This window comes from Lycorma delicatula, chromosome 3 (genome assembly GCF_047948215.1).
Source record: "Lycorma delicatula isolate Av1 chromosome 3, ASM4794821v1, whole genome shotgun sequence".
NCBI classification, from domain to species: Eukaryota; Metazoa; Arthropoda; class Insecta; order Hemiptera; family Fulgoridae; genus Lycorma; species Lycorma delicatula.
In genome coordinates this window covers 91,920,194-91,948,033 of record NC_134457.1, presented here as the reverse complement: position 1 = coordinate 91,948,033, position 27,840 = coordinate 91,920,194, and the positions used below count along the sequence as shown (strand labels likewise).

At 29.2% G+C, this 27,840-nt stretch overlaps 1 protein-coding gene across 1 annotated transcript in view; it reads right to left on the bottom strand.

Annotated features, from left to right (window-relative positions):
- The window catches only part of Taz (tafazzin, phospholipid-lysophospholipid transacylase), a 49,204-nt gene extending 21,684 nt beyond the window's left edge, over positions 1 to 27,520 (bottom strand). Inside the window, exons 1-2 of the mRNA XM_075360186.1 lie at positions 27,238 to 27,520; positions 1,201 to 1,329 (exon numbers count right to left, since the gene is read on the bottom strand). Of these exons, the coding sequence (XP_075216301.1) occupies positions 1,201 to 1,329; positions 27,238 to 27,358 (250 nt within the window). The 5' untranslated portion in view covers positions 27,359 to 27,520. The remainder of the gene's footprint in view (positions 1 to 1,200; positions 1,330 to 27,237) is intronic.
- Between the last annotated feature and the right edge of the window lie 320 nt (positions 27,521 to 27,840).

Here is a 27,840-nt window from a genome sequence, read left to right as displayed (position 1 = left end):
TGAAAATAAACTCTTTAATGAAATTTTTTGTTGTCGATCACAACACACTGTCATCGACAATAAGCATGTGTGCAGAATTTTAGCTTTCTTTCTCATCTGGAAGTAGTTTAAGTATTACTGACAAAATTCTGACCATCCCGCTGTGCGACACAATGAACAGAACACGTTAAATAAAAGCGTATAAAACGATTTTAAATAAGCCATCAAAAAGATAAATCAATAAAGATTTTTGTCAGCAAAAATTTAAATCTGTGAAATGTCATCCCATAGCATGACAGTGCCATCATTGAGCTGGTTGTAAGATGATTAAAAAATAAAAAACAGGAGAACCTTGAAATGTAGACTGGATTAAAGTACAAATGAAAACTATGAAAGAAAATTAAAGGACTGAATGTGAAATATCAGACTGATTTTTGGAAGAGTGTATAATACGTGAAAATTGCAAAGCAATTTTAGTAGAAGAAATGCAAAAGTGTAGAGGATATGTATAAAATAATGAAATAAAGAAAGGAGTAAATGACAGATTTGGCTTGTCGAACGACAACAACAACAATGTGGGAATGCAAATAAAACTGAGGTGTTTTTTGAGGTAAGACAGCCTAGAAATTTAATGTTACCTGGTATTCAGTTAACACTAATGATGCATTGATTTTACATAAAAGTAAATATTTTAATACAATTACACAATTTCTTGATTATTTTTCCATTTCTATTCAATATATTTATTCAAATTCATAAGGTTAAGTTTTATTTTACAAAAAAAATTCTAAGAAATAAAATACAAAATTATGATTAATTTAAGAACTAGTAAAAATATTTCAGACCCTTTTAGATATTAACAAAAAATGTATTTGTATACTTTGGCCTCCTTTTTCTAATGTTCATCACATGATGACTTTAAATTACTTATATTTTTTCCAGAAAATTTTCCCAGAATATCATTTGGTTTTGTATTTCCTACACGTTCTTAAACAGTAAAATCGATCAATCACTAATTCTTCTTTTTTTTTGAAATCGAAGCTTAATTCAATTTTCTTGCTGGTTGAGTAGTTGGCCCCCTAACAAACAATTGATTAATTTTAATTACCCAAATTAAGTGCAAGGGAAATTTTATTATATGGTGTTTTTATTTATTAGTTACTACTCAATACAGCAGTCAATCCCATCTAACTAAATCCATAAAAAAATTACACAACTCACCCCAAATTCCAGGATCATCAAAACATGAATGGTGATTTGAAATTGTTATTAAAGGAACATTCTGTGGTCTTCCTTCTAATATCTTACTGAACATATCAGTATTGTAACTCTTAGTTTTGTTCATCCATCCTGAAAACAAATATAAAATTATATAACTTCCAGGTTTTTACAAAGAAGCTAACAATGAGATTTACACAAAAAAGTGTGTGTGTGTTTATGTATATATGTATATATATATATATATAATACAAAAAAGGTTTTAGAGAATAGAGATGTGCAATAAGCAAGTCATAATAAAATTATATCAGATCATTATGCTCTTTAAGTTAGCCGCATTTTATAATTAGTAATAACTAAAACATGGTGATCCCCTGCAATTCCCATTGGCGACTGTGTTGTGTTTATGCTTATGGCAGGTCCAATCTTCACATGTCGTAGACAGAGAGGGGTTTTAGTCAGTAAAAGCCCGACACTACCAGCTGTGTGGATGGATGGTGTCTATTAGAGATTTCTCCTCCTCCAAGGAAAAAGAAAACAAAAAAAGATTTCTATAAAAGCAAATTCCATTTATTCCTATAAACTTTGAAATTAATTTCTTTTAAAATTTCCTTAAAACCAAAACGGAACACTTATTAAATACAATTATACTCACAGGCTTCCTTTTAAAAATTATGAACAAGAATTACACTCAAAATAAATGACATAAATTATTTTTCTTGCAAACCAATCTATTATCTTTCATTTTTATTAAACATATTTTACTAAAAGTATGTATTGGAGTGATATAGAATGAGAAAATTCCTGCTTTCCAAAGCATCTGAAGTAGAAAGTTCAATGTCTGGTCAGACTTGTCATAATTTATCAGTAATAGCCCCTATATATTAACCTTTGCCCGTCATTCGGTTGGTATAAGACAATCTAAAATTGCAACAAGCTACAGGTATACTTGCAACACTTACAAGCAACATTCGCTACATATGAGCCCTAAATTAAGAAAGCTGTACCAGATAAGCGGAGACTTCCAAACATCATATCAATCAAACCTAAAAGTGGTATAGGACAATGAAACTTGATAAAATTTCAACTCTGCTACCATTATGAAGAGAAGTGAAAGAAATAATTTAGTGAATGCTTAAAAAATGGTAATTTTATTTTCAAGAATTGGAAACGGAAATATAAGTTGATCAGTCTTCCAAACTTCAGCCATTCATTACAAATAACTAATTATTATAAAATAAGGTTGCTTGCAGATACAAAATGTACAAAGAAAACTTTAAACTACAGAATTAGATTTCCAATACCAAAACACCAAATTAAATGTACCAAATATACTCGTACATTAGAAAAAAAGTCAGTATCAATCATCAATGACTTATAAACTACAAATGGAGTTTTAGGGGTCTGGATCCAGAAATCTACAATCTTAGCAGTGACTTAAAATAATAATTTTGAGAAGTAAATTTAAGTAGGATTTTTAAAGATTAAATGCCATTAATTGTAAAAATATTTTTTCAGTCTTTGTGCTTAACTGTAAAATTAATTGTTTTCTAATACTGTTATAAAATAATAAGTTCCAGCCTACAATTATGATTTCAAAATAAAAATTCTCATTTAATTATAAATAAAGATGGAGAAAGAAAAATATTATAGATGATAAAAGTAACTAACAAGTAAAGAAAAACAATTCTTATATTTCATTGGATGTTTCTGATGTAAAAATGTGTTCAAAAGTATGAAATTTCAGAAGATATAAAATGAGCTAAAATTTGCCATAACCTAGCAATTTAATTTTAAGTCTTGTTTAATGGTTGTTTATACATACAATTCTATTGTAGGATGAGGGGGGTTTTCCTTAAGAAACCTGAACCTGTTCTCAGGTGACTCTTTAGCATCTCTAGGAAAAGCAGTTTTTTTTTGTAATATATGGCTGGTTGATACAAAGCAATATCACAAATCATATATATTGTTCCCATCTTGAGTAAAAGTTTCCTGATTTCTGACAGAATTGAGAATGGATGGATATCTACCAGAAGGATGCCTTCAAGCAATCCTTTATTTTTTTCTTCCAAAATTTTCGAACAGAAAATTTAAAACACTGTCATTAGATGATAAAATAAGGTGCTCATAATGAAAGTAGATGTTTGAAAAAAAGAAGAAAACATGATTACATTGGAATTCAGTATACCACCCAACAGGTTATTGTTTGTCTTTTTTTACAGTTTCTTTATGAATAAATCATCCCTTTCCCATCATCCAAACCTTTATCTTTGATCCTTTTCTGGGTTGGGTTTTCGATAAACCTTGATCTTGGGTCTTGGGTATCTTTAGAGGTACCTGGAAATATCTTTTTAGATCCTTGGTGTAGAAATGGTTTACTGAAGTTGACTCTGCCTGTAGACCTATCAGAGGGCTCTTCCTCTTTGATAGTAAAAAATAAAGGGGTTGCTTTACCCAGGGATACGGTACTTACCAGGTAAGGCTGCTCCCACCTAATGTATTGATACATGTCATGTTTACAATCCAATAAATAGAATGTAAAAATAACAAAAAAGCTGGACTGTAAGTTTACAAAACATCTCTATTTTTGTTTTAAACCATATCATTTGAACTATTTTATAACAGAATCCAATAATGTAAAAGAAATTTAATTTATCTGTATTTTAAAACTTAGAAATGACAATCATTAATTACTAGAAATATATTTAAATGAATCAGGTGCTTGGATAAAACAAAAAATTAAATGAAGAAATAATGAATGAGATTTGGAAATAAAAATGCGTATATTGTATAAAATAGTATAAATGAATGACCTTTAATCTGAAAAAAAAGAAGTAAATAACAACAATAAATGTAGTGTTATACTGATTAGATAAATAATTTCTATTTAATAATATGCAATCTACCAGGTCAGAGAAAAAAAAAACAATACAGCATTAAGCAAATAAGACAATAAAAAAAAATTCAGTATCAAATGATATTAATATAAACAAACTTTGACCAGACATTGTTTCATTTCTTTCAGTCCTGTACTTTATTAGAATAAAAACATTGAAACATTATTAATTTAGTAACATACATAAGAAGTTAACAATTCTATTTCTTCTTAATTTGACTTGGAACACAGCAACATATATTCACCAATTTACTTTACAAGATATTTGTTTACATTTATCTAAAAAAAATAAATAAAATTTAAAACATTTGTATTCTTTATCTTCTAAACATTCATTGTTTTAAATTTTGTTTTTTCTTGGATATTTTTGAAGATAAATGTTTAAAAATATTATCTTATACAATGTGGTATAACTAATTGTAGTTATAGTTAAATTTAATTTATTTCTGAATATATTAAAGGTAAATGGCATCAATATATAATGATTTACATTCAATACAGCTATAAAGAATTACTGGATGATGAATAACAAAGTCCATCAATTACTTTTTTTTATACAATGTTTAAACAAGTAAATATTTATTTAAATTATTGGATTTGGATAAATTATTATACTGTAGGTACTAATAACATTAGCTGGTGAATCTTGTATAATATACAATACCATAAATCATGGATAATTATGTATTACAATCAAATTCCCGTAACTCGAAAATATAAACGTAGGCTATATGTTAATATGGGCTATTATTATGTTAATATTTATTTTTTTTAAAGAAGCGTTTTAGAATGACTTAAAAACAGTCGCGATCAAAATTTACCTATCAGTGGACCAATTTTTTACGTAAAAAAACAGAGTACTTTGCGAGACAGTTCAGTTGTACTGTATTTCAAAGCTAGTGTTTTGGGTTTGCTTAATAAGTTGATAATTTAACCTTTTGGGTTGGGTTAATAAGTTTAGAGAGATATGTAATAATTTTTTAAATGTTTGTGGTGAAAGTGCCAGTGTAAATGAAGAAGTTTGTAATACGTGGATAAACAGTACACTAAAAGAAATTATGAGCTCATACAACGAATCGGACATTTTTAACGCTGACGAAACTGGTCTGTTTACAAATGTTTACCTGACAAAACTTTAACTTTTAAAGATGATAAATGCCATGGTGGGAAACGAAGTAAAGACCGCGTCACAGTTCTTTTAGGTGCGAACATGTGGGGGACAGAAAACTTGAAACCTCTCTTAATTAGTAAATCGAAAGAAAACACGTTATTTCGCTAACGTTAAATCTTTGCTATTCAATATAAAGCCAGTACAAAAGCGTGGGTTACTAGCGAAATATTCGAAAAATGGTTATTCAAATTGGATCATTATTATTATTCGAAAAATAAACATTTTTCTATTTATTGACAAATGCCCGGCACACCCAAAATAGTTTCCTCAGGAATTGTTATCGATAAAATGCGTTTTCTTTGAACCAAATGTTACTTCTAAACTCCAACTAAAGGATCAGGGCATTATACAAAATTTTAAGTATACAGGAAAAGGATTACAATGAAAACGTTACCAGAAATTAATCTTCTTCATTGTCTATGGGAAGTTAAAAAAAACTTGGAATGATGTGCTGAGCTAACTATTTTTAACCGTTTTAAAAAGCTGGATTTAAAAACCCACAATAACCCGTTATTTTGTCGGAATGTGAACAAAGCAGCAGTGTGAACTTTTGTTCTAGCAACAATAATGGTGATGATAATGAATGGCAGTCAGTTACCGATGTTTAGCAAGTACCCAGTAACGTAACTTTTCGGGATTATGTTTCAATAGAGGAAGATTTGGTAGTAGTCGAATAATCTACTGATGAAGATATTGTAATAAATACGATCAACGTAGAAGCAAAGTAGAATGACAACATAGAGACGGATTCGGATAACGATAATGATGAACTGCACTGCGTACCGTCCCCAACTGTATAGAAGTTACAGATAAATGATGTACCAGAATCTGTTTTTTCCGCGGTGGCAGATATAGAAAAATGGTTGACTAACTGCATCAAAAGAAACGTCAAACAACTGTCAACTTTTTTAATCGATTTCAATTAAATTTAGCTTTTTTTTACGAAAGAACCAATTATTCTTCACAATTTTAATATTGTTTTTATTTTATTTAAAAAACTTTTCAAAATACAATCCTTGAATTTAAAACAAACGTTTTTATATACAATACAACAATGATCTTTTTACTATTCATAATAAGAATTGCCTTTTGGTATTATTCATTCATTTACGATTTTTTTTTCAATAAATTATCAGTGAGAAAAGATGTGTTAATGTACAGTATTTTCTTGTGTATTTATTAGCCTATATTTTGTTTAGGGTATTCCGCGGTAACAGAATATTCTTCAGGTAAAGTTAAGTTTAACTTACTAATTACATACATACTACATATACGTACTAACCAGTAGTACGTACTGTATACTGCATTTATAATGCTGAATCATGTCATGTAATAATATTTCTGTGATATATAATAAGACTATATGGAAAAAATGCAATATTTTCTTAAATAGTGCTGTACATTTTACATGAGTGAATCTACAGCGGGTAGTAATTTCGTAACATGTATGTTTCTCTAACTCGAATTTTTCTTTATTCCCTTGACTATTCGAGTTATAGGAATTCCACTGTATTTAGGAATTGAGATTCCTTTTTATTCCACTGAATTGTAGATTTACATCAACTTCTAATACGTAATTTGGTTACTGTGTTACTAATATTCTTACTATTATGGATTAAAATTATTATATCATTACTCTAAAGCATGCTCAAATTAAAAGGAATATTAATTTTTATAAGAAAATAATAAATTAGATAATTCCTATAGCTAATATGTGCATATAAAATAATACCAGAACATTACATCATAACTAGCACATATTGTTTTTTTCAAAGAATAATATACACAATCCCAGAATTAAAATTATACATACAGAATTAATTTTGGTACATTATACATTTGAAATTATAACTCTCCAATTAATAAAATAGTCTTTCTATTAAATAATCTTTTAGTTTTATTTTTAAATAAATTTTTATTATTATTATTACAAATATATATTATTTGTAATGTAATTTTAATATCCTTAAAATAAACAAAGCTGGGAAGCTTTTTTCTTTTTAGCCTTCGCTAATTAACGCTCAGATAATATTTCAGAGGATGAATGAGGATGATATATAAAAGTGTAAATGAAGTGTAGTCTTGTACAGTCTCAGTTCGACCATTCCTGAGATGTGTGGTTAATTGAAACCCAACCACCAAAGAACACCGGTATCCACGATCTAGTATTAAAATCCGTGTAAAAATAACTGACTTTACTAGGGCTTGAACACTGGAACTCTCGACTTCCAAATCAGTTGATTTGGAAAGATGTGTTCACCACTAGACCAACCCGGTGGGTTGGGTAGCTTTTTCCTGTGTTATTTCTATTTAACACAATGCTTTGTATTTTAAGTGCATAATTATTTTTTTATTTTTTACATTTATTATTTTAATAACCTGAGAATATACGCAAATAATAAATAGGGTGGAAAAGTTAAGAGGAAACTGAAAGTACTGAGTTAAACAGTACATGAAATAAAAATGCCATATATATCAGTTGTAATCTGAAGCAAGAGTTTCTCAATGACCAATTATTTTTACACCTCATCTGCTCTTCTCTTTTTGGTAGCAGGCCAGATTATAATTATTCCTTATTTTTTGGATGATAAGAAATAAATATTGTAGCATGTGAAACAATGCCAAGCCTGAATGGGATTCAATCCCAGAACCTTCTAGATGAAAAGAGATATCCCATCACTCTGCTACAGAAATCAATGAATAATATTCTCTGTTTTTATATATTACATACATTTTTGTTTGCATGTATGATTTATTATAAGATATTAAGAAAACAGAATGGTACGTTATGAGATATTAGTATTTTGGTATTATAATGATAGAACATATTAAAATATTTACTGGTCTGGCCAAGTAAAAGCTGGGAAAATCATCATATGGATGTGTAATGGATATGTTGAAACCTTATATCTAAAAGTTTCAGGCCATTTATAAAACAAAACTTAGAAGAATCGCATTTAAAAACAGCAAATGCCAATACTAAATGGCATACAATATATTTGACAGAAAAAATATTTCAACAGTATAACATTTTAAAAATGTTTCGTGAAAGAATAAATAAATAAAAAATGATTGTTTAAAAAAAATTCAATGACAGTTTAAAGGTTCATTTTAATAATATAAATAATTCCTCTGTTATTATAAACAACTGTGGGAAAAGTTCACATTAAAAACAATTTCAGATAAAATAAAAAGATTATTTTGTTTTTCTTCTACAGTTCATAAAATTAAACTCAATCATATTAATAAAACATTACAAAACCATGAAGTATGAAGTTTTTCTAGAAACTGTAAGTTTTTTGGCTTAAAAAAAGAAAGATTATAAGTGTAGACAAAACTATATAGCTCAGTCTACATGATTGCTGAAAACTCTGAAGTGGTATTTATCACAGCCCTCACAGTTTCAAAATAGTCTCATCGTACCTGTTTATTGCTGGTCTATTTAACTACTGCTTGAAAGCTATTGCCTACCACCTAAAATTCAATTTGAATTTAACATTTCTGATGTTTTTAGAAACAGCAGAAATAAATCAGTTGCAAATCTAAGATGATGACAATAAATTTGTTTTATCTCATCAGAACTCTTCTTTAAGTTATTGGTAATAATTGACGGTTCACAGGTGGTGACTCTTTATCATGCATATTCATTCAAATCTTTCTGAAACATCTTATGTATCTTTCATTCATAACACGTGCGCGCGCGCGCGCACACACACACACACACACACTGTATATAGCAAAACAAAATTAAATTTTAGCTGGAATCAGGTGAAATGAATTGTTTCTAAAGTTCCTAACTGAAAGTGGAATTTCATAATTGGGAAGTGAATTTCCCAATTTTATTCAGCGGGCATATTGGTACTCTTAATCACTTTACACTTGTACATAAATGACCATAGGGAGGCACTAGGTCAAAGTGAACTCCTGCAGAGGCGATGCCATACCTTAGGGTTCTTTCTGTCACCACGTTGTGACAATGGGAGGGTTTTTAGTGGGTTTCTGCTTTGGCAGGAAACCCCACACACCCAGTAGTATGGGCTGCCAGGTGTTTTGCAGATTTTTCTTCTTCTAACATAAAATAACAAAAGGTCAAGGTCAACTAGTCATCCTTTGTCCCATATGTATACCCAATCTCAGCAAAAAAAGATTTCTGAATGCATTACTTTCATATAGTCTTCATAATAATGCACTAATCCAAGCTATAAAAAAAACTCAATGACAAATGTACTACATAATTTAATTATATTATGATTTATAGATTTTGTATGTATTGCCATCAGGAAATATGCTAATGCCACTATTAGCTGTTAAAGCTTACACAGCAATAATTAGATTTACTCTGTGAAGAATCACAACTAGTGGCCAGTTCTTTTTCATCTTAGAAGCATATGTTATAAATTCTCTGTTAATAGATTAATTTCAGGCACCTACTAATTTGAGGATATGATAATGACATAATTTAAGGTAACTTATTGTTTTTAAAAGTTATTATTTATTAAAACTTTTTTCTTTCATTTAGGCCATCTATGGATTACATTAAGATAATCTGTTACAAGAAAATTTTCATGTTTTGGGTCATAATTTGATTAATTTTTTCATATTTTTACATATTTCACATGAGCTGACCATATTAACTGATTATCAATAATAATACCTAAAAATTTAATCTCACTTCCATGTTCAATTTTTTATAAAAAATTCTTCCACTTCATTGTTTATTTTTATATATTTTGTTTTATCCATGTTCAACAATGATATGTTTTCCTACCATTAACCACAATCAAATCCTTCACAGCGCACTGGCAAACTATGTCTCAATAGGAGAATGAAATAAATTGACAATCATAACTATGTCATCTGCATATAAATACAATTTAGCATTTGGAATAGTAATTTTACTTAAATTATTTAATTACATTAGAAGGAAAATATGATCAATGTACTACTCTGAATCACTTTATACTATATTTGGTCAAGTTCACTATCAATTTCCCAAAATGGACAAAATAGTCGTCTTTTATCGAGTTAATTATGGAAACAACCTAACACCCTGCTACATATTCCCAGATGGTGCAACTTTTAGAAAAGCATTTATCTATAAATAGAATCACATGTTTTGGCGAAATCTAAAATTTCATCAAATACAACTGTCAATACAAGTTTAAAAAATATCGTTACTCAATATTTCATTATCATCAGGTGTTTTGCCTGACAGCAGGTCTCTTACAACACATCCGTCTCCTTCTATTTCTGTCCCAAGCCTTCTCCTTAGTCTCCTTGTATTGTGTACTACAACTATATAAGGATTACATAACTAGTATACATATATATATATGAATATTTAGTTTTTTCTATATTTATTTTTATTCCATAATCATTCATTTCTTCTTTCAGAACCGTTATCAATCTTTGAAGCCTGTGGGTGCCATCAGCTAGAATTGCCATCACATCATCGGCAAACCTTATACATCCTATTTTTTGCCCTCCAATACTTATTCCTTCTTCTTTTCCTTCTGATATATTTCTTACAATATCTTCAATGTAAATGTTGAGTAGTGTCGGTGAGAGACAGCATCCTTGCCAAACATCTTGACCTAGACCCACCCAGTCATTTTTTTTTTAACTTACTTAAATAGCTGTTGTTTGTTTCAAGTATAATTCTTTAATTAACCACACTGTCTTCCATTCTACTTTTAACTAAATCTTTTGGTAACATAATAATCTTTAACACTATTAATCTATCATTTACATAACTACTTTCTGCATCCATATTGCTACTTTATTTCTCATAATTATTACCACTCCATTTTTCCTTTCTTTCTTCCAGAATAGATTATGCTAACTTCTCCACTCTTCATCTTACCCTGATCTTCCCACCTTACTTCACTGAGTTCCATTTTTTATCTTCATTTCCCTTTTTAGATTCTCTAACTTTACAGTCTGTAAGAAAGTTTAGAAAATCAAGTTCTTGTAGGCAATCAGTCCATTAACTTCTTTTGTTGCTTCTCCCGAAGATCTGAATGTGAAGCTATTCTAATTCCAGAACATTTAACTGAATAAGTCAGTACTGTGGCATATGGAAGGAATAAGAATACCAGGATCTTTAATACAATAGTTTCCTGTTGCCTTTTGCATTCTAATATCGTTGACTTCCTTAACAAGTTCCTCCAGATTTGAGGGCAATTTCCCACCCCCAGCGGTGAGAACAGGGGGTACAGAGTGCCTTGTACCCAACACTAACTAATTTTACTCCTACAAATACTGGAAAAAGTTTGTATAAACGTTATGTCCTAAAAAGCTTCGTTTGCGAGTTATGGGTAACGAGAGATTTCACGCTGATTTCAGCTACCCTGGTGAAATGAGGTCATACTGAAATTTTTAGGATGTTAATTAAGGAGCAGAATTAGTGATTTATTATGATTTTGACTTGAAAAATTCCCAGAACTGTATCTGGAGTAGTTTTTGAGAAATCTGGAGTGAAAACCAATAAATTGAGCTAAAAACCCCTGTTTCTTATATTTGAAATACAACAGCATTAATAAAATTAGACATACAGTCGAGGTGGGTTTTGGACAATTATTTTCTGCAATACTACATTCTTTGCTTCTGGAAGAAAAAACTGATTATCAATAATGGGTTTCTTCAATGACTATCTGAGACAATAAGTAGACCATAAGAAATATATCCTATGTAGTAACTCACACCTGTGGGTCTGTGAGTACAGATGCAAAGGTAAGAAACACTTTCCTGATCTAATTCATCAACGATGGTATCAAAATTTACATTATTATTAACAATACAGGTTTGTAATTTCTTAAACTGATCAATTTTATTAGATAAAAATTAAATAAAATCTGGAGATCAAGCTAATGTAATCATTTTCTAATACCTTCACTCTATTTTGAGGGTAGTCAGCAATCTTTTCTCATCAACTGATATGGAATATGACACAATCATATTTATTTATTTAGAGAATAATTTGTTTAAAAGTTGTAATATTTAGATGAATCATAAGGAACGAATCTTGAATTTCATTGTCCTTTAGGCAGAGTAGCGGCCGCCTATAGGACAGTGTCCAGGGAGGCGGTTAAGGTGATTGCTGGATTCCCACTTGTAGACTTGATGATAATGCAGCAAAGCAGAACTAGGGAATTGACAACACTCTCGTTAGAGGAAAGGAAGCGCTCTGCTGAAGAACTAGAAGAAGAGATCGCACAAACATGGCAGGTGCGATGGGACTGGGCCACAAAGGGTAGGTGGACCCACCGCCTTATTAGGGACATCAGAAGGTGATGCTGGAGGATCTATGGCATGTTGAGTGTTGAGTTGAACACAATTCCTGGTGGGTCATGGGAGATTCAGGTCTTATTTGTATAGATTCAGGCTTGACCTATCTGAAAATTGTCTGGAGTGCGAGGTGGAAGAGACTCCCCCTCCCCAACATGTATTCTTTCTGTTCCTGCGATTCGCCATAGAGCGTAGAGAGATGCTTGGCAACCTGAGATGAGAACACATGTTTTGCCCTGAAGATACCCTACGAATCCTATTACAAGGTGAGGCACAGTGGAAGACTGTGGAAAGATTCGTCAGGACAGTCCCGCAGAGGAGAATGGCGCCGGAGGGTGCGGGGTCAGACAGGTTCTTGACTGAGTGCCTAGGGGGGGTTCTCTGTACGTGTGGGGGTCGCCTGGATGCAATGAGGCCAGGGACACTCTGCTCATGCGTCTGATGGTAGCCACTGGTAAGTGGTGTGACTATTTTAGATTTCTATCTTGATCCTGTGTGGGTGTGTATCACATGGGTGTTGTGGATGTTAGAAGCTTTGTCCTCTTTTCTGCAGGGTTCTTGTGCGATGTTGTTGTCGGTGTTTGTATTTGACATGCTGTATATGTTGCTTCCAGTGGTGTTGTTTGTGTGGTATGTGACATCTGTTGGTTTGTTATGACTGTGTGTGGGTGAATCCTCCTTCTTCTGATGAAATGTTTTTATAAGCAGTTCCAGGAAGGGGGAAACCAGGGGTGGAGGTTTATTTGGTAGTGTGCACGTATACGTACGCCCTTGGTCTGTTAGTGAGCCCGACACTGTTTAGGCGCCCGTAAATGTGATTCCTCCACCTTTAAAAAAAAAAATAGCCATAGGTATGAGATGAGTAAACAAATTTGGAAAAATGATTGTATTTCTTGAAGTTACATTTGTTGTTGTTTGATGGTATAAATTAAATTATTGGCATCAACATGACTTTGGCCAAAATCAGTAGACGTATATAGATTCTCTGTGTTCATTACACTTACAATGCTTTTGTTAGTAAACCTGTAACTCTCAAAAGCATCAGGTTAAAAGAGGCCTTCTGTTTCAAAGGGAAAACTAATTTCTTAATAGCTTGATGGAGTAAATCTATGTTTCTTTTTTAAATTTTAGAGATCCTTCAGTAAACTATTGCTTCAGCTTGTACAATTACTTTTTTAAATTTATCAAAGATTAAGACATATTTATTATTATTTGGGATATCAATACTTGTGTGTGGCCAATTGGAAAGCCATACACCTTGGCAACAACCACCATTCCCAACCTTATATGACGTAATGCTTTCATAAAAAATTTAACATTAGACGAAAAAAATATTACAATAATGTTTTGCAACTATAAAACTATAAGGAATGAAAAGCAGTCAGTAACATTAGCCATTTTTTATTGAAAAATACAACTTTTTTATTTTTAAATTCATATCATAATTCTTTGTTTTATTTATGTAAAATTGCGCATTACTTTAAATAAATTTCTGTTATTAATTTAATAATAGTAATAACAATAACAGTTACATTCCCCTCTCCTTTTCCAAATACAAATTAAGGTGTTTGCCAAGAAAGATATCAGGCAATACCAGGATGCTTCTGATAAGAAGTATTATTAGTAGACAAAAGAAAAAATAACTGTAACAAATAACAATAACAACAGCAATAATAAAAAGCAAACCAGACAAACAATCAGGTGTATGGGCTATTAAATTTCAAAAAAAAAAAAAAATACTTCAATTAAATAGTAAAATTCATGATAACTTCTGAATATTAAAGAGAAAAAACTTACTTACTTTTTATAAGATATTCCTCATCAAATTATTTATATTACTGTATTATTATATTCAATAATAAAAAAGGTTCTCAATGAAAACATGCATAATACTTGCAAGTAATAACTGCATAATTGCACAATAAAAGTTCCAATTGTATACTGTGAACAATTATTCAGATATCATTATAGTCCAGCTGCAGATAATATTGATATTGCTGATTATGAAAGCTTTATTAAAGACTGGGTGATTAAAAAAAAAAAAAATAATAATTAGAACCCAACCTATACAAAAGTTTATTCAGAATGTTAACAGAGGTTGATGTGCCTATTTTTAGGAAGACATATCAAATTTTAACTCACACAGAATTTTTATAGTAGGTCATACTATATATTCCTTTATCACAAACAATTAATGGCATCTGTTTAGTTCAGCTAGTAAATAACTATGGCGAAGACTGCCACACAACAGTCCAGCATTTCATAAAAAAAACATTTACTGGAAAAGTGTATTAATAAAAGTGGGCCTGTTGCTTTGCCATGCTGTTCCAAATCAACAATTTTACTAAAATCAAATAAAAGTGACTTGTTTTACGCAAAAATTATATAAGTAGATACGTTTTGCTACAAATGATACCTCAATCAATTCTAAGTATTCTTAAAAAATTTCTGTAATGCTTTCAATTTGTGAAGTCCTTGAGTTACACTATATTATTAATATGAAGTTATTATCCTCATCATAATCACCTGTGATAATTAACATTAACAATAATTAATTGTAAGTAATTAACAGGATAAAGACCTGTGGTTACTTAAATAAAAAAAATAACTAAAAACAGTAACTTAAAAATAATTTCATTGTCTCACTCTTCAAAAGATCTTTGATTTTACATTAAAATAAAAGTTTTGATTAAATGTGTATTTTTTAAAAGTTGGGTTTATTTATTTAAACAATTTTTATTTATGATTCTTTGCAATAAAATACCCTTTGTTTATAGATTCATAAAGGTTATCATATTCAAGGTTTAGTAGTCACTGTGTCAATCTGATCACGTTTCAGCCTAAAGATGTAATGTAATATCTACTTGCGTAATTAATCAAGCATTACTGTTTTCATTCCTTGTGCTTGATATTTGCAATACTATTTATTAATCATATTAATATTATATTTGTGTTTTAATAATTTAATTTAGAAAAATCTTTCAAAAGCCACAAATGGAAAACATGACTGTACAAAATTTTTCAATAAGTCACATGATTGTTGAAATCCTTTTTATTTATGTATGTATTTTTGATGTATAATACTTTTTATGAAAGATATACCAGGTATCTGAAAAAGAACTCTGCGGTTTTAGATTAGATATTGTTTATTACATTTAGAATCACAAATACAAGAGTTTTATTGTATGAAAGTACAAAATAGTAATTTTTAACACTTAATGTAACTTAATATGAGCACTATTTACAGCCCTGCAGATATCAAATCGATTATTCACCTCATTCCATACTCTGGCGAACACGTCTGTGGAATCACTTATAATGCTGTTATTCTTTGATACACATGGTCAAGTAACTGCATTTTTTTCTAGTTATACAATGTCTTTTACAAAATCCCAAAAGAAGAAATCTATCAACATCAAACTGGGACTATGTGGTGATCAAATGATGCAAGCTTCTACGCCTATCCAGCCTTCTGGGAACTTGCTGTAGAGCACAGTCCCTTCTGCATAATGTAGACAGATTCCAGCTGGTTGGAAAATTAGGCTCTGCATATTTCTAATTTGCAGAAACAGAAACTTTTATAACATGTCTATGTACCAATACCTGTAATAATCTGCACATGAAAAAAAAATGGCAGAAATATTTGATTATGCAAATACCTCACCATACATTCACTTTTGACAGTTGTGGACAAATTCCATTGATTTTGGAGAGTGGATTTTCTGAGCCTCATATTCAACAATTATGGCAATTCATGACTCCATGAAGATAAAAGGTTGCTTTATCAGAAAATAAAATGCACTATAGGTTGTTTTCATTAATGGAAATTAAGTTTAACATGGTTGTTACAACTTCAACTCTTTGTGGTTTATTGTTATAATTTCATTGGGTAGCTGCAGTTTAAGCATGAAGTTTCAATTGTTTGTAAACATCATTGGCAGTATTTTTAGAAATCGTTAGTTGATGACTAATGCTACAAATAGAATTTTTTGGACTTAGTTGGATAGAAAGTTGAATTCTTTCTGTGTTTTTAGCACTTGTTTTTGGCCTACCCAGTGAGTGTCCTTTCAAAACGCCTTCAGTTTCCAAAAACTGTTAACACCACTTATGTTTGACTTTGTCACTTGGAGAATTTATACGACAGAATGGTATATAACATTTGTATTTGATTTTGTTTCTGCAAAGGGGCAGCATGCTTTCTCTTGTGGTGATGTCATGGTACTGAAATCTGAGCTCATAAAAGTTTGGCTTTGCAACAGTATAACTTAGCTGCTATCTGATGGAGAATGTATAAATTAAAACTTAATTGTATCACTTCAAGATTACACATAAAACACTATTGAGTGTTAAAAAATAAAAACTATATTTGTTCTTGAAACCCTGCAGTCTTTTTCAGACACCCTGCATATATATTGTAACACGATCGATATAATGGACCTGAGCAATGGATTCTTGCCAATTAAGAAGAAAGTAGTAGAAAATATAATAATGGGAGGAATCCAGAAAGGGGTTAAAAGAAACCCTTTCAATAAAGCTAACAGGTTCTTTTAACAATCGTTCTCTGTAATACTGTTTGCTGACACACCTAAACAGATGTTCTGTGAGAAGTTACTGGACCCAGGTTAGGAATGCATGGGAAACTGAAAGGGATCGGTCGACTGTTCTCATGCTCAAGTGGGGTCTGGTTAGGGTAGGAGTGTAAATACTCCGGGGAAGACTAGTTGATAATCACTCTGCGGGAGAGTACTAAGAATGAGTTCTGTGAAAGGTTATTATGGGAGTTTGAAGCAAGAGTATTCTGCAAGGAGGTCAGTGAGAAATATATCTCTAGTGTGTACAAGTTTAACGCGATTAAGGTGATGACACAAGTAATTCCAGTACATGAAAACAAGAAATAGTTTGGTGTGTTACTGTTAAGACAATCAGTGAAAATGGTAACATAATAAATTCATTCATAAACTATAGGGTAGTTTTATTTGTGAACAGAAAAGGTAATTGCAGTAAAAGAACTTTATACTAGTCTTATTTAATGTACTATTGTTGTTAATACAAGCCTAGTTCTTAAAAGTGTTAAGATTAGCAATCATGCTACTGTCTTTTGTCAATGGGACTGAATTCTGGTTTTCAATATTTAACTACCTATTAATAAATCCTAACAATTATTTTAAATCACTGTTTATTATTATTTCTGATTTGTCTTGTTTTACTTATGTTCTTTCACTAATAAATAGTAATTATATAAACATTTTCAGCTATCAATCTCTCAATATCCTGAACGAACAGTTAATATGTGACAACATATACAACAAATTTTATATATATATATATATATATACATAAAAAAATTATAAATATTCTGGCTATTACTTAATACATTACTTAGATCAAATCAGGAATAAAAATCTTTGATAATAAAACGCACAATTTCCTGAGCAAAATCAGTATTTTCCTGATATTAAAGGGTTATAATAAATATAATTTATCCACATAACAGATCATTTTAATGTGTAAAAATTTTAACTGGTAAAATGAGAATATAATGAGTTAATAAAAAATAAAGATGCAATAATTTTCCAATGCTTGGACAGAAAAATATAAAACAGTAAATGAATGATTCCAATAATATGGAGTATGGAAGTGGTTTGTAAGTGCATGAGTAAATTGCTCTTCAGAAATAACTTTATTCAATCTCAGCTTTCCAAGTGGCAAGAATAATGAGGAAAATTGAATTTGAAAGCATCAAGTGGTTGATTCAAATCAACACAATCTGATGTTATATGGTATGAAGTTGGCAGGCCAATGACTTGACTCAATGATTGTAGTAAAGTGAGAGGAAAATATTGTTGCTGGTCAAAGACATACACGAATACACATGAATCACAAAGGTGTTGACATAATCTTTGATTAGATTGATAACAAATATATTGAGTTAGTTACTGGTACGTAGTGTAATACAGAGATATTTGATTATCTGTTGTGTTACAAATTTATGTTGTTATTTAAACAATTAATACTATATATATATATAGTATTAATTGTGTATATATATATATATATATATATATATATACTATATGAAACAGCCCTTCTTTAAAATGGAAACCTGCTAAAGCAAAAATTTTTTGTCTTAGCATTTTCCACTATGAGTCACTGCAAATACACACACATTTTTTCTAAATATATTTTATAAAAATTTATTTTCTTATTATGCACTACAAATATCTTGGAATAAACTATAAAGTATAAAAGTATGTAAAAATCACACCAATCATATATAAACAAATTTATCAATTTTTATAATAAATACATAAAAGTATTATTTTTATCAATGTTTGCAGCCTGTTAAACGCATTAAAGAAGATTTGAAACCAGAATAGTTTAGTTATCTTCTCTTTCTTTTTTTTAATAAAAGTAAACAAACATGAAGTGAATTAACATCATATTGCAATTTAACCAGGCTATATAATAAATTTAATACAAGTAAAATTAACGAACTACTATTAACAATTCATATTAAAGAACTACTACATTAATCTGTCTTTACAAAGTGGAATAAAATTAACTTCATGATTCATAAATCATGAATTTTAATAATTTTGTAAGTTGTATTACTTATATAAAAACAATTTTAATGGGTTTATATATTTTTTCACTGATAAGTTTTACACATACAGCATACCTAAGATATTTCTACCTGCTGTCTAATATTCTTTTTTTGTGTACATTGAAACAGTACAACAATAAAAGCAACTGTAATTAATTACTTTTATGATTTTATTTTATTTCAACAAAAAAGTAATTATATCCAACAAATCTGAATTTAATGTGTGTATATTTTGAATATATAAACCAGTAGAAAAATATAGAAATTACTGTTTTCAAAAATAACTCCAACAGAAACCAATTTGTGGTAAAATTTTTATCTTGATTAACTGTATAAAATCTGATATCCCCTACTGAAAGGAAGGCAGTTTATAATCCATTGTTTCAGAAGAGAAGAGATGCAGAAAATTAATTTTTTTATATTGTCTGCTGTCTCAGCTTAAGGTTGTGACCTATGTAAATAATATGAAAAACAAGACGAACTAGTCACAGCTGCTTTCTCTGAGAGTAAATAGGTATTTTATTTTGATTGGTACATAATAATACATTATACATATTACATCATTATAACATAAATTATCAATATAAAAACGGATAAGATAAAAATTGATATAATTAAAATTCACATTAATTATTTAAACACAAACACGTAAACTAATTTTAAGATAAATACATTAAATGTAAAAAAAATTACTACAAAATAATTCAAATTAATCTGAGCAGATGCAACTAAATAATTTTTTTTCTACTATCATTTAAACATTTATTGAAGAGTAATGCTGTTTCTATAAATGAGAATCTTTTTAATTGTATTTTAGATGGATTGCTGGTAAGATTTTTCAAATGGTTCGGCAATTTATTAAAAATTTCAATGGAATCATAATAAGGCTTTCTTGTAAACCAATGTTTGTGGTGTGTTAAATGAGAACAGTTCCATTGTCTGGTTTGGTAAAGGTGGATATATTGTTAAAGTAATCATTCTTTTCAGCAAAGAACGCACATTCATAAATATAAACACAATTATAAGTTAACATATTTTTTATTTTCTAAATATCGAGTTTTCTATTATTTTTTTTTTTAGCCTCCAAGCAGTCCTGGAAGCTTGGTATTGCTTCAAAGGATGGCATGAAATGGCAATCTTGTAGCACATGAAAATGACATACCTGACTGTGACTTGAACCCAGAACCTCTGGCTAAAAGGCCAAGACACTACCACTCGTAACATGGAGGCCGCTCTAAATGTTGATTTGTATGATTTATAATGATCTACCCATTTTTCTGTCTTAAAAATTTGTTCTGACTTTTTGAGGGAGCCCTAAGAGATGAGAATATATTTTATACAGTATAAGTAGGCATAATCATAGTAGGATGATCAATTTGATCATCTCATGAGAACTTGTCTTTTTTTATTATAATAAAACATCCATAAACTTTGTTTTCTAGACAATGAAATTCATTAACTGGAATTCTATTCACATGATCAGCATTATTAAGTCAACAAGTAATGATGTTCAATAAATAGTCCTTATAGCAAAGTAAGGCATCATTGACTGAATTGAACATGTGTTAGTGGACATGGCATGCTAATGAGAACAATAAATTTGGCTCAGTGAAGAAGCCAACAGAGAAAGCACTTTACTTCCCATGTTTCTCAGTAAGACTGGCATGAAATTCTTTATCTTCAGAATGTCTATTCCAATTGACTTATATATCATGTCAGGTCACCCACTACATTTTTGGTTACAGTATCTAATATAAATACATTTAACTTACACTAATCATAACAAAGGAAAACTCTATACTGATTACTTCATTACTATACTAATGTATAAAAAAATAAGTTTTTCTAAACTGCCCTAAAAAGTAATAACACTTTATTAATAGTTTTAATTATTTTTAAGTTTCATTCCATAATTCTTAGCTTTATTTGATATGAATGGGTATACATAAAACATAGTCCACATGGAAATCAAACCATTTAAAAGAAATGCAAAACTGAGAAATCCGAATCTTGATAAAACTAAAAATAGCACAGAGAAACAAAATAAACAGACTGCTGCTCAACATGACCTAAGGATCTCTGAAATGCAAGAATACATGTATTTTTTATATAAAAAATATTTATGTTTACCTAAATTTTTCAACTAATTTTCAAGGGAAATCATGAAAACTATTTATTTAGAGCAGTATTACAAAGAAAAAATTAATGAATAAAAAAAAAGAAATAATGGTTATAGTTCACAGCAATGCATAAAAATAATAATAGTAAGAAATAATACTGACATAACCATGTAAAAATAATAAATAAACTAGCTGTAAAGAATAAAATGACAATTCTGAATATAATAATTGTGTCAAGTATTTGAATAATTTAAATATACGTTTAATAATGCAGAAAATTCAAGTTTATGTAATTAATATTATTAGTAATATAATAAATAGTAGTCTATAGTATTTAGTAATTAGTATTATATGAATATTTATATATACAAACATTAGAATACAGATTTTCTGGATTGACCTTCGCAAGGTCAGATAACTAGAAATCTGGATAAATTGAAAATTAAAAAAGGTTTATAATATGTATTAGAAATATCAAGCTAATGTTTAATGGGTATCACAGTAATAAACACAAAATATAAAAAATAAATGTATTTAAAAAAAAAAAAGTTAAATAAATACTTTAAAACTAAAAATGCAATAGAAATTATAAAAAAAATCAATTAAAAAATTCTGTAAAAACAAAAACTGATAAAAATACATTTCCTGTTAAAGCATAGCTTTAGTTAAATGAAATTTCAGATTTTTTAAACAGCGTAATAATTTTTTTTTAAATTGTCTACTGTGGATGTAAGCAGACCAGATGTCCAGTTGGACATCTGTAAAATTGGTCTGGCATAATTGGCATCCCACCATATAAATTATTTTTTGAGCAAAGGTTGTACATTCAAGCTGGTTTTACAGTCAAACTTTTTCATCATCAATTCCACTTACGTTGACTTTTTTTTATTGTAGTGTATAGCCACATCCAACTGGGATTTAAACAAGACATATAAAATATACTCCATGGCACATGTACTAATGCAGAGCTCAAAATCCACAAAAAAAGATATTTATTACATTTGTTATTAATTTACTGCAGCATCTATATAAACTAGATAGACATATTAAGAAAATCATTAAGTAATATGTAAAATTAAAAAAAACTAATTAATAAAAAACACATATAATTCATTGAGAAAATCTAGGACGTACACATACTAGATAATGATTGCAGTGTGACATAACTAATCTAAGAAAAAAGTACCAGAAGTTCTAAAAACCAAAAACACTCCAACAGAACACACAACAGAAATTGTAATATTTACAAAGGCTAAATCAGTATAAAAACTATTTCATATACAAAAAGTGGATATTATTTTCAACAAGTTTTACTCAGGTGTTTACTAGCGTCTAGGATGTGGCTGAAATATTATTACTATAATAATAAGCTTATCTAAGAAATGTGGAAAGGGTCTATTAGTTTGAATAATTACTAACTTTAGCCACAACAACTTAATTAGGTATAATAGTTTTGTACTTTTTTAAGATAAACATTAACTAACTTTAGTTAATGTTAATATAAAATTATTATAATTGGCGTACAGCAAACCTAATTGGGATATAGCAAAACTAAGTTTCCACTTTTATATTGTGCTGTCTTAACTCTATGTGTATCTTTCAGGACTATTTATAAATTTAATGTTATTAACTAGTTTGTACAACATATTTAATAGCATCAAGTTAATAGTAGGTAGTCAGATTAGAACATGGTAATTTTTATGAAGCAGATAGTACACTACATTGTAGAAGTTAGTCAAACATGTTAAATGGCTAAGAAGAAGGTTTTTGTATTGTATTTTTTAATTTTGTAACAGCATGAAGGAAACATAAAATACATGCTACCTATTACAGTTATATACTGAATTCAAGTTATAAAAAAAAATTGTTTAACTGAATTTTTATTAGGAATGTTTTCAGAATGACACTAATGGGTCAATCCATTTGAAGTGACTCAAGGGTGGTTGCTTGATCAATTGAAAAAAAAATTGAAACTTATCCACTTGTTTCCTACATGTCTCAGGACTTTAAAACTATTTTTTTTTTTTTAATTTTTTATATAAGCAGTTTACCTGTGGTGGCCATTTTTGTTACACTGCCACACCTATTTTTGTGATTGTGGGGGTTTACGGAAAAAAATCATAACTAAAACACTATCGGTCTTGGAAGGATGAAAGAAAAGCAATTTATTCATGTTTTCTCAAGGTAAATATTCTTTCTATAAGAAAATTACCAATAAAGTTGAACATGAAAAACAGTGAAATAATTTTTTCAAGAGGCAGGGATGGCATCCACACTTTGGATTATTTTTTTAATGTAGGTATATGTTAGTAGTTTTACCATAAATAATATTAATGGTGATATACTTAAAGCCTAAATTTTTATGAATTTTTGAAAACTTAATTTTTTTTAAAAATTCAAATTTTGGGTTCAAATAAATCCGATAGGGCTGGTGATAAAAATCTCAAATTTGCACAACTTGCAGTATTTTTGTAGATTTTTATGGAAAATAAAAAAGTTTTAACCTCTCAAAAACCATGAAAAACCTGTTAAAAGCGACACCATTTTGACTCGCTAAGCAATTGCTCCAAGGGAGTTTCTTGTCTTCTCTGCACTTTACATTTTTTATATATTAGTCCCTAAGTTGTTGAAGTATTCAATATTTATAAAATAGTTTTTAAAAAAAATGATTATCCTGCATTTGTCATGATGATGCTTGGTTCTTATTGCATCAAAATTTATAAATCTTGGAGTGATATGGCAGGAGGCAGTTCTCTCTGTGGACCTGATGACAGACTCTTTCCTGTCTGGTAAATAAACAAGCTTAAAAATGAAATGTCTACTGGCAAATATGGCTCTCTTGTTTCAAGTGCCAAAAAAGAAGAAATTTTCCTACTACAAACTATCATTTAAAAGTTATGAAACAGATAACAAAAATCATGCACAGTAATTAATAATTAATCGTACTGAATTGAAATTTATACTAATATAATGGGTTACTGCTACAAAAGGCAATATCCATAATACTTGTAGTATACTAAACTCATTACATGTCAATACTATTTCATCTGAGACTCATCTCTAATACTTTATTCAGTTTGATAAAAATAAATGAACTGAAAAAGAAAAATTTTAAATATATAAAAAAAAGATTTGTTTTACAATTGGTTTAGAAAATCAATATATATAAAACAGCCTGGTGTAGCTGCTATTTCTACAGGTGTATTATGTAGTATAAAAGTATATAGTAAAATAATAAATAAATAAAATTTACTGTAAATAAATAAACACATATAATAGACTGAATAATAAATAACTAAATAAAATACACAGAATAAAAAAATAGACACAAGGTCAATAAGAAGAAAGAAAACTAGAGAAAATTTAAAATACACCTAATGGATTGAATTATTTGTAAATATTTACAGTAATAGGCGTTATACTTTGTGTTCATAATAATAAGATGTATAATTAATTTATGCCAAGGATAATGAATATTTTATTATGTATTATTTTCATTATGTTTTTGTATTTTGCATTGATAAATTAATGAATAATTATTTTCTTATTTTTACAGTTTTGAAATTAAAATTAAATTTTCTACGAAAAATCGAAGATTTTATTGTATTTACAATATTGTTGCTCTTTTCAGCAATTTTAAGATGTAATTAATCTGTCAATTAAACTGTATTATAATTTTCAAATTCTACCTTTAATACCAATTAAATTTTGTAAATAAAGAGAAATAGTTTATCTTCCAACACCAGAGTGGCAATCTCTGCCTTTCATCCAGAACGTTCTGGGTTCAAATCCCAATCAGGCTTGCATTTTTTCCATATGCTACAAAACTCATTTCTTACAATACAAAATATGACTAGGGAAGCTGAAATTTGGTTAAGCCTATAGTTAGTTACTCTAATGAGAGAGACTGATTCTGTTCCAGAACCTGATCTCTGAAAAGATTGCATATTCACTAGATATCACATATTAGTCACCTACAAGTAGGCCATGTTTTGCAGCAGTGTTCACCTGCTAGTGAAGCTGGAATTAAACAATAAATGCATAATATAGATAAAGATAATTATATTAATACCCTTGCAAAATAAAAGTTACACTTTGATGAGAAACATAAAAACTGTATCACTAACTTAGCAATTCTAGTAAAACTAAACTGATGGATAATGAGGAGGGTTGATGATTTCTTACCATGTCATTATAACCTCCAGATCTACATTCACTGCTTGAACTTGTTTGAAATAAAACCACACAAATTACAAAGCACTGTAATGAAGACAGGATTTTATAGGTGCTATTTGCTAGTTTGGGATGGGAATTTTTAGAAAATCACAGAATCTATTTCAATCAAAATACTTCTCAGGTGTGTGAAAACATTTTTAGGTCAAATATTGAATTCCCACTCAAAGACATCAACCAGACAAATTTGACATTTGCAAAAATGGCAGCATTGGCAATTTATCATTAAATTTTAAATGTAAATTTAATGCTATCCATAAATATTATGGGATTTAACTGCATATAAAGCTTTAGCTCTGTTTACAGATGGAAGAAAACCGATCACGGAGTTACTTGGTTGGCACTAAATTATGGCGAGAATTCACATTGATTTACAAAAACCACCAATTCAAAACTGTACATAATCTATGTTTAATTCAAGCACCAAGTAGAGCAAAGATAACCAAACCAGATTTTTGTAGCATCATACATATATATTTATATGGTACTTGTACGTATATAAACCATTAAACAAACCAACACAATAAAACAAAAATGGTTAAAGACAATATACATATATAAACATAATTTTTTTCAACAGAACTACTGCAACACAGTTGAAATTAACCTAATTCTAATCATTTTATAAACAATACAAAATAAACAACTTTACATCTAAAGGGGTATTGTGAATTGTAGACAATCTGGTATTATATAATTAAATTTGGATTATAAATATAATATTCATAACCTGAAGTTAACTGCTAACAGATGATAAAACTTTGATAACATAACCTATTATGGGAAGTGAATTATTAACTAGAGTATAGTGTAAAAGTTCATAAATCCATATGTGGACTATGAAAATGAAGAATAATCTAAATATTACTGTACTATAAATATATATATATACTGTTAACCAAACAATTTGCTATAACAGACTATGAATACAATGGTGACTATCTAAATTACATTTTATTCTGAAAGGAATAGTTTTTAATATGGCTTATATAGGTTTAAAACGTTGGTATACTTCTATTCATAACAACAACACCTGGTTTATTTTAGATAAATATACATATATAGATTAATAATTATGGATTATTAATTAATCAGATATGGTAAAATAGAATGAATAAAAACCAAATAAATAATTTAATTATAGAGATGCTGCTATTAATATAGCAGTATGTTTTGGGTATCATGAGTAATAATAGAACTGAACTTAATTTAGATTTTCATAAACATCTCAGGAAACGAACAACATAAATAATAAACTGAATCAGAAATATTTATATTCCACAACACCAAATACACTAACCTTCTGTTCTTTTGTTAAACATTAAAAAGTACAAAATTAGGTTCATGGTTTAAATAAAATAATAAAGTTATGAAAATAATGAAAAGTAATACTAGTCTATTTGCAGTTTTTACAGTCACAAAATAATCACTATTATTATGAAAAAAATTTAAACGAAATATGAGAATTAAAAACAAAAACAAGTGATTAATATTAATTAACAACATTAACAATCTAATGTTGTTAATGACCTAACCTAATGAGAGGACATGATGGTGCGTATAACTATTTCACTTAGGTTAAGTCGTCTTAGGAAAGGTTAGGATGATGAAACACAAATTCTTATATATTAACAACAGAGTTACCTATAAATTATGCAAAAATTTAAAATACCCATATTTAAAAATTTACAGTAAAATAAATTGATTGAAAAACACAAATAAAACGTACCTATTAATAATTTACTAAATATTCCCACAGCAGCCACAGTAAAAGAACTGGCAATATTCCACAAATACAAAGGTTTCCTTAGAGCTGGAAATATCCAGTCCACTTTATAATCCATTTTCATTAGTTCACTCTCTAGACAAAACAAGGAATACAATTATACCTTCAATTCAACACTGTAATTTTGAAGCACGGTTTCATTGCACAGCAATAAAATACGGAACTTAACAAACAGCTGTTCGTTTAAGCAACCTTGCAACAGTGAAAAAGGATTCCGAGTAAATGTAATAGTTCTTCTACACGCCGGTAGGTGACAGCAGTTGCTATTTTGTACTTTTTTTAGTTGTACAGTTTGAGTAACTCTTTATAGATGGCGTTCAATTGTCTAGTGAAAATAATGTATTCTTATAAAGCTGAAACTATCTTATAAAAGTATAAAATGTCCGTTTGTTGTTTAAGTGTTAGGGAGGGGAGGAGTTAGATCTCCCGCCACTAAGAAAAATCATGATCACGTCGAGCACCTGTGTAAAACCTGCTTCAGTTGCTTCGGTGAGAACGAATCGGTTAGAATGTGGTTAATGTGTTGTGATTACATAAATACGTTCG